Source organism: Leptosomus discolor, chromosome 6 (assembly GCF_034619465.1).
Source record: "Leptosomus discolor isolate bLepDis1 chromosome 6, bLepDis1.hap2, whole genome shotgun sequence".
Classification (NCBI taxonomy): domain Eukaryota; kingdom Metazoa; phylum Chordata; class Aves; order Leptosomiformes; family Leptosomidae; genus Leptosomus; species Leptosomus discolor.
The window spans coordinates 6,656,328-6,665,461 of NC_141396.1; the positions used below are offsets into that span (position 1 = coordinate 6,656,328).

General features: G+C 46.1%; 1 protein-coding gene across 9 annotated transcripts in view; it reads right to left on the bottom strand.

Annotated features, from left to right (window-relative positions):
• INPP5F (inositol polyphosphate-5-phosphatase F) overlaps window positions 1-7,725 on the bottom strand; it is a 43,065-nt gene extending 35,340 nt beyond the window's left edge. For all 9 annotated transcript variants that reach the window (XM_086467512.1, XM_086467516.1, XM_086467513.1 and 6 more), the window contains exon 1: window positions 7,629-7,725. In XM_086467512.1, coding sequence (XP_086323638.1) covers window positions 7,629-7,725 — 97 coding nt within the window. The remainder of the gene's footprint in view (window positions 1-7,628) is intronic.
• Between the last annotated feature and the right edge of the window lie 1,409 nt (window positions 7,726-9,134).

A 9,134-nucleotide genomic window follows, 5' to 3' on the forward strand; every position in this document is an offset into this window, starting at 1 on the left:
TTGGAAGAAGGAAATTATCAGAAAGACGGGAGAAAGAAAGATTATATTCAAACTTATGTGCAAAGCTGGCAGTTTAAATACTACATTCACTCATTCTGAAGATACGCTGTTTTAAGAAGTTTGCTCAACAGTTACAGCTATACTCAAAACAGAATGCAAGAAAGCTACCCCATCCTCAAAAGATTTAGGTAGACATTAATTGAGCAGAAGGATTTCAAGATTATGAAAAATAAGTTTTGTCACTGAACTGACTTATGTTAATGCTTCTTAAAAGCATGACAAACACTGGTATAGCTGTGGTGAGCCAAGTCTAAGCAAGATAAGGTTTTTCCCTCACTGTTACATTTTTTTTTCCCCCTCACTCCATATTAACTTTCCTCTGACTGCCCAACTAATCAAACTCCAAGCAGAGAAAGAATTATGGATTGGGAATAACCATTTCAAACACTAAATAAGGGAGTTACTCAAAAATTTAGCACATGTTTCAGGAACAGAAAGTAAAGGACTTCATGCCACACACACCACTTTAACTGTTGGAGACAAATTGACTATTGACTCAAATGACAACAAGCAATATATCACCTAAACACTACTAGAAGACATTTCAGTATAGGGAAAAACTTAAGCAACAGCCTTAGGTGGGAAACAGAAGGAGAAAAAAAAACTCTGAAAGTTAAGTTATAGACAGACCAGCACATTTGTCATTTACATTTTGCAACTACCTCTTGGGCAAGGTCCTATACTTCTAGATGTGGCTCAGAATTCTGTTTTGCACTACTCTGGCATCTTATGGGATTTACTTCAGCATGATCTTACCTACTACCCTCCATCAGGTTAGAGATAAAGACTTACTACATTCTCAAAACAGAGCATAAGTTTTCAAGTTCCAAGTATGTTCAAATGGCTTGTTTTCAGTTTTTCAAAGACACAATGACCACTGTTTCACAGCTTCTATGCAACTAAGATCTCTTCCTTAAAAGGAAGAACCTAAGCCTTCAAGCAGAATTCAATTCATCTCAATCCAGCTTTTCAGGGAAAAAAAGTAGTCTCCCAGTTTTTAATCAGGAGAGGAATTAATGGTGTTCGGAACAAGAATATATAACTGATTACATTAATATTCCTGTTTACTGAAGCAGAGCTTTCATGAAGATTTTTGTACTATTTCCAAATTTCTCCTCTAGAAATCCACCCAACAATTTCTTCTCTTCTTCATACTTGTTCCTATTACTTCATTCCGTATGAAGGCATGTGAAATGCAATGATTTTAACAAATAAGGATACAGGTAGAACATGATCAGCTGATGGAACTGATGACCATCGGCTGGAAGTGTTAACTCCACAGCCAGGAATTACAGCACTTCACAAGTTGTAAACAGATGGAGGCCCAGGAAAAACCTCCACATACCCATAGGCACACCCCTCCTCAGTGGGCTCTCTTTCCATATTCTCTTACAAGTGCTATTTCCTGATTAGGATTTTTGCAAGTTCTACTTGCAAGAGTAAGTAATATGGCCAAATCACGACTGAAAATAAACTGAGAAAAGTTTGTTGTTGTTTGTTTAAATAAAGAGTTAAATCATCCTAGATCAAAATAGATTACCATACCAGGACAGGGGGTTTTCAAGAAATACAGATTTGGTTGTGCATGTGAACTTCTCAATTAGAACAACCATACGCATTTCTGTAACAAATCCAGAACATTCAGTGAACAGAGCTACGTTAAAATAGCAAGTTTAACACTCAAGACACAAATTTAGTAACTCAATTTGCTTCTCATTCTCTAGAAACCTCTAGGTATATTAAAAATTCATGTTCTTTATAACATTAAACACGAATCATGAAACCTCTAAACAGTGACAAAAAAAAAGCTTTTCTCAGTAGCCTCAAACCTTTAAGACATTTGGGGGGGGGGGGGGGGGGAAGAGTACAGTCTGCCAAACTCCAGGCCCCGAGTTTCAATACACAACCCTAAGAGGATGAGTTTCTTAAACACACATTCAATATTTAAGTAAGCTATATTTGAGACCTGTTTGATATTGCACTGAAGAATTTGCTTTGAAAAGAAAATTCTAAACCACCATTTGAGCAGTCTCACAGTTCAAGGGAAGTATTTTAGTGGAAGTCACTGCAGAGCCCCTCGGCACCCCAGGGCTCCTGTGGCAGCTGCCATGCAGCACAGCAGTTTGGAAGAGCAGCAAGAGAAAGTGTTTTCCTGTCAGTCTCCATGTTTCATTACCAGCAAACGCCCCTCTGCCCACCAAATCACTTCCTGAAGTTGCCCAAAACCTTCAGACAACTGTCTTAAAAGCCCCTCAGCTTAAGCAGCTACCATTAACCATAACAGCATTAACCATTCTCTCCAGGACTTAACTTCAGCAACATAGAGTCTCTCCTGTATGCCTAATAGTATTGATTAAAGACCATTAAAAAAAAAATCACATTCCAATCAACAATAGTTGTTTTGAAAGGCATATCAAATAAACGGTCGCCTTCTACTGCAGTTTAGGCAGTTTGAAACTTAAGTCACTTCAAGTTTTAATGCTTCCTCACACATACAGCTGAAATATCACCCACGTTGTTAAGCTGTGAAAGAACCTGATAAGAACAGTATTCACAGGCTGAAAAGCCACATGCCTCTGAGACAGAGGCAGACCCTTCTTAATTGAAAGGCTGCTACCTCTTAGTGCCTCCTGTTCTAAATGTTTTAGTTGCAGTCAGCAATTTCCTATTCACCATTTAGTTAATACTAACCCATGAGATCAAAGATGAGCCTAACCTCTGCTAGCAGAATACAAGCCACAGAAATCCACCTGAATTAGACTCATTTTAATTCTGGAAAAAAAAAAAAAAAAGCTTTTCTTTATAAAGCGAGCAACTTTCAGATCACAAAAAAAAAAAACACACAATAGCACATCAACCTTAAAAGACTTTTCATGTATTTAAAACCTAAAGTGACCTCAGTGCAGACAGGAATTCCAAGGCACCTATGCATCTGAGTTGGGACACGTTTAGCATTTCCAGACCTCTTCATGCAAGGAAAAAAAAAAAACAAAACAAAACAAAAAAGGAATACTCTTATTATATTCAACCTGTCATCTGCTACTAAGATTCAACAGGAAGCTAAACAAGAAACATCTCACCTCAAGATTTATTAATTCTCACCAGGTTAGGATGTAGCATACTATCAACCCATTTAAGTCTCAGTTTTAGGTTTACTATGCTCCATAAAAAGAATCATGGATGGAATTACAAAATAGATCTTATTTAAAGAAAGTAGAAAGCAATTTCTCTCTGTAAATACATTTTAAGATCTCTCCTCACAGTCAGAAGCTACAAAATTGACTAATGTATGTAATACTCAAAGGACGAAGGACATACAGCAGCCCACCCCTCTCCCCTAGTCCTCTTTGCTGTCTTTTGCAAAAAGGAGCAAGCAACAACAGGGAACTGCTCAAGATTTTTTAAGCATACATTCTTGCTGGGTTGCAGCTAATACAGATCAGTTCTGACACCTGGTTTGTCACATACACCGTAAGTACATTGTGCTGGCAACTAAGAAAGAGTACAGAAAAGAGGGAGCAGAATGAGCAGGCGAGGGTGAGAAACAGTTCAGTAACTATCACAGCTAAAAAACCTGTCAAAAAAAAAAGCTTGAGATTCCTTACGAAGTAACTTGAAATAGGGAGCGAATTTTTCTAAAGCTACAACTACCTCCTCTGGAATTCATTCTCCAGGACAGATAGGCAGTTTCCAAGAGTCACTACTGAAATTCAGGAATTCAGTTTTGTACGAAACACTTCATTCAGTAGCATGAGTTAACACTTGGGCCACCATCCCTCGAAGCCATGCTCAGGACTACTCTGTAGCCTTAAACCTACCAATACATCAGTCGGTACCAGTGGCACTGCTCCTTACACCATTCATTAGACCAAGGCCTTCACTTGAGCTTTTGCAGGCATTAGACTTCACACAAAGGAACTACTCTTCTCCTCCAGTCTATAATCATGAAGAACAGCTCAGGAGTTCTGACAAGTAATTTCTACATGACTCCTGTAACGTCTTTGAGGAATAAGGCAAGTACACATAGCTAAAATATTAGATATCCTTATGGTTTGTGATTCACAGAAGATTTCACACTATCAGACTAGGACACCCGACCTGAAATCTGTCCCCTAACACTCTGAAAATACTGTTTGGGAACATACCTCATTAAAAGAAAAATATTTAAGAGACATTGCTTCAGTTGCAACCATTTTCAACAGATAAAACACAGTACTGTAACACTAGAATTTCCTAAAGTGTTTAAAACAAATACTCATTTACCTCTGGATCTATAACTAGAGGCAAGACATATCTTAACACCACCTTACTCTTACAGGCAGAGGAGTCTTTGAGCATGAAGTCCCCAGAAGTTGTGTTAGAGTAACTGCGATCTGTATCACTCGAAATACCTTGTAGGTTTCTTTCTCTAGGGTGGTGGGAACCAGCATTACTACTAGTAATGGTTTTAGCAGCAACTACTCCCAATCTTATTTAGTCTGGCATTACTGCTTGGAGTATTGTCAAGGCCAACATAATGATAATAGAAGTTTTTACCCCATAAGCCAGTCTCATTCCTTTTTCTGTTGATAAGAAAACAGTGAGAAGAATTCAGTGTCTTTGATACTTTTGCTCTTTTCTCTATGTGTATACATATGCATATATAAATACATAACTTATACCAACAACAGTAATAAAGTGATGTTTGTGATCTGTGTAGAACTACCAGTCAGGAACAGCCAGGCAGAGCACAAACAGAGAGTGAAATCCTGATCAAGACCTCATGTAAGGTATTTAAAGCATGGTTGAACAAAGCACTTTTTTCCACTACACTGAAAAAACTACACTGCAGACAGCTAAATTCCCAACAAAAATCTATGATGCCAAATGATTCATGGATTTCCTGCAGGTGACTCATTAGTGCTTTCACTTCAGAGAAAAAAACCACCAGAAACATCTTGTAAACACAGGCAGACATCCTTCAAACTAGGGCCAACCTCATTAAAGCAAATATTTACCAAGGAGGTTTTTTGCCTTTTTTAATTCAAGCTGTTCTCTCTGTGATCCAAAGAGGTCAGAAATACAGCTTTCAAGATCAACAAATTTCTGAAAATGCCTCTACAGCTGAGGGAGGAGAGTATCAAAGCTCAGCATCAGCTCTTTAGATTCAGACCAATCATATAAAGCAATACTTTGCAAGATTTGCCAGTATTATCTATTTCAATCCATGGATGTATAAAGATTAATTCAGAGCAGCCTCTGTGGGACAGAATAAAACCAAGGCCTCCAAAAAAACAAGTAAAGATACATAGTTAGATTACAGCCTTCTGACAGACTATTAAACATGTCAATGAACACAAGCTATGACTTTGTTGGGTTTTGGTTGTTGTTTTTTTTTTTTAATATGGCAGTGACTCATCACAGGATAATCCATTTACTCATTTCCGGTCAGTGGCCTTGATTATACATGGTCAAATGTAATAAAATCGCAAGCTTGAGGATAGTGATCCAAGAAATACTTCTTGTGAGAGAATTGTTTCTTTCTTGGTTTTACTTCCAACATACTAAGGTATTTCATTTCACAGCCCCACAGCCCACTTTCAGCAAGATGATCCAGAATGGGTTGAAAAAACAAAACTACAAACACAATGAAATGGGAAAGCATGACTAATAATCAGAGTTTCAAGCAGACTAAGAGACTTCAATATCATATCACCTTTCATTAATCTGTAGGTCACACACAATGGGGATCACATGTATACTGGCTGAAAACTTAAAGGTAGGCTAAGGACAGAATCCTGCTGAACAGCATGCAGACAGACTGCTGGACCCTGGCAAAGCCTCCACGAAGTTAATGGACTTCAAGAAAAAAAAAAAAAAATCACAGTGATGGCTGCATGAAAACAAGTGATCAATGCTTTGAAAGTTAAAGCTTTCAAACAACAATGTCCTAGAAATACAGTCCGCTAGTTTGTACTTCTATTGCTCTGAGTCAAGTAAGAGCTTTTATGCCTGTGCAGATGATTATAGCAAATTTAAAACTGCGTTGTTGGGGGGGTTTTCCCCACAAGAACATGCATTTCATTGAATAGCAGTATTGTTTGCTACCTTAACATCACGTATTTTGTGAGGTGATTTATAAATCAAAGTATTGCTGAGCTTTCAATGATAAGTGAAGCTGCTAGACCAGAATAAGTCCCATTGACCTAAAATAGGCTGCAATTTGACCTAAGAGATGTAAACAGATTACACTGACAAGACATGACTCAAGTATGAAAACATAACACGACCAGTATGAAAAACAGTTCTGCGGATAAACACAGATAACAATGGTATTTAATGTTTATGTATAAAGTTTTTCCAGCCTTTTAAAAAGCTCATGAAGCGTACTATACTCAGCCAGCCAACCTGGTCATATGCATGCCTAACTGGCTTTTGCAGCATAACATGGATCCCAGATTCAGAAAGCTGTAACTTCTGTGCAACCTGCCACATGTTTGGTGAAACATCCAGCTGTTTAAAGTATTTTTAACTTATAAGCAAGTACACCACAGTCCTTTATATCTAAGCTGCACATGTTTCCCAAAGCAAGCTAATATCTAAGGATGGTATTTCATTTTATAGACACCTTTACTAAATAACCTCGCAAGCAGGGTATTATAACTACCATTGTTTCAAAATTCCCTTTAACGCAACTCATTCTATCTACAATTTTTGTTCCCTCCACCTTGTCTGCAGCCTGATATTAACACACGTAGCCCCCCTCTGTAATGGCCACTTACACCACCCACAGACACCAAAAGTTAGCGCAGACACCCCATCAGCTTCTCCCAAAAGAGGAGCCCGGGGAACACATTCGCTCGAAGACGCAACCACCATTTATCAGAAACACTGGCAAGCATCACTTATATAAGGCTGACACCAACACAAGATGGCCCTTTCTTATTTAGGGATGCTCCCGCACGGGTGACGGGAGGCATTTCAACACGATGAACCACCCAGGTGACGCACGGCGAGCCGGCAGGGTCACCCCGACTTTTATCTGGCAGAGAAACCAACGCATCCCGCAGGGGAACCCAGCTCCTCAGCCCGCAGAGGGTCCGTTCCTCGCCGCGCCACCAGTGCCAGGACACGGGTGACCTCCGGCGCCGCGGGTGTCGTGTCCCCCCCCCCGCGTCCCGGGCAGCCGCCGCCACCGCCTGGGCTCGCCCTCCGGCCACCGGGGCGATGGAGAGAGGCGGCCGCCCCCCCGCCCGCGCAGGGCTGAGCCCCACAGGACCCACCCGCGGCACCTCCAGGGAGGCCCCTGGCGCACGAGCCCCGCCGCCGCCGCCCCCCGCCCGCGGCTCGGCACCGCCACCGGGCGCCCTCGGCGGCGCCCCCTCCGCCAGCCCTCGGAGGGCAGCTCCGCCACCGCCCTTCTTCCCCTCAGCGACCCTCTCACGGCCATTGTCAGCCGCCGCCGCCGCCGCCCCCCGGCCAGGGCACCCCGGGGCGGGGGGCGTGGGGGTGTCCCGGCCCGCTCTTCCCCACACAGGAAGCGGGCACGGAGGCGCGCCCCGGCCCCGCCGCGGCGGCGGGGGGCTCACCGGCTCTCAGCTGCAGGCTGCCGTCCCTCCGGCTGCACCACAGCGCCCGCTCCCCGCTCTGCAGGATGTAGTGGTCCTTGGCTTGGAACAGCTCCATGCTCGCTCGCCGCCGCCGCCGCCGCCGGGAGGGCGAGAGGGAGACGAGGAGGAGAGCGGGCGGGAGGGCGAGCGGGGCGCTCCCGCCGCTCCGCAGCCGCGCGGCTCCCGCCGGGCGGAAGGAGGAGGGCCGGGACGGGGCGCGCTCCCGAGCCGAGCGCGGGGGCGCGCACGCGCGCCGCCGCAAGGTTCCCCAGCGCGTCCCGGCGCCGCTCCTGCGTGTGGCGCTTCCTCAGCCGCCCGGGCACGAGCTCGGGTTCCGGCCCCGCCGCCGCGCACGTGACGCTGCCCGTCAGCGCCTTTGCCGCGCGCTTAAAGGTGCAGGGCGGCGCTGGGCGGGGCTTGAGGAGGGCGAGGGGCGGGGCTCCCGCTCGCCGGGGCTCCGCCCCCCGCCCGCCGCTCCCCTCAGCACCGGCCGGGGAGGGAGAGGGCCCGGTGCCCGCAGAGACAGTGAGGAGCGGGGAGGGAGAGGGCCCGGTGCCCGCAGAGACAGTGAGGAGCGGGAGGGAGAGGGCCCGGTGCCCGTAGAGACAGTGAGGAGCGGGGAGGGAGAGGGCCCGGTGCCCGTAGAGACAGTGAGGAGCGGGGAGGGAGAGGGCCCGGTGCCCGTAGAGACAGTGAGGAGCGGGGAGGGAGAGGGCCCGGTGCCCGTAGAGACAGTGAGGAGCGGGAGGGAGAGGGCCCGGTGCCCGTAGAGACAGTGAGGAGCGGGGAGGGAGAGGGCCCGGTGCCCGTAGAGACAGTGAGGAGCGGGGAGGGGAACCGGCTGAGGCACCGCGGCGGGTTTAACCGGCGATAACGCCCGGGGCCGGGGGGCGGCAGGATGTGAGGGCAGAGCGCAGCCTCGGCGCTGTCCCGCCGGGGGCGAGGGAGGCCCGGCCTAGCTCCCCGGTGGGCCCGGCTCCCCCTGGCCCGGTCTCGCCGGTTCTGGATGGCTGGAGAAGCGCGGGGCCCCCGCAGGGCCTGGAGGCCCTCACCGGCACAAGTCGCAGAGCCGCGGGAGGTTCTAGCCAGCGGCCGCGGACGGAGCGGTGACCACCAAGGCGGTGTCCCTCCCCCGAGCTCTTTCGGCTTCTCCCAAGAGGGAGCGACTTTAATAATCGGTGGAAACAGGCAGGAGTTGGTATAGTATATCAGCTAGTGGTGAAAGGAAATAGCACAGGACTCATGATTTTAAATATTTATACAGAAAGAAGCACCTCCTGATGGAAGGGTAATTACACTCTCTCTTTCCTTTCCAGGCAACACTGGAAAATGTACCAGCAAACTCGTCCCAGCTACAGACCCTTCCCAGCCTTACTGGCCGCTTGTCCGCGGGTTTCCAGAGTTTTGGTTGGTTTACAGAAGTCCCGCTCCCTATAAAACTGAAGTAGAAATGGACATAGCCAAAAAGCACCCCAGCGTGCACAC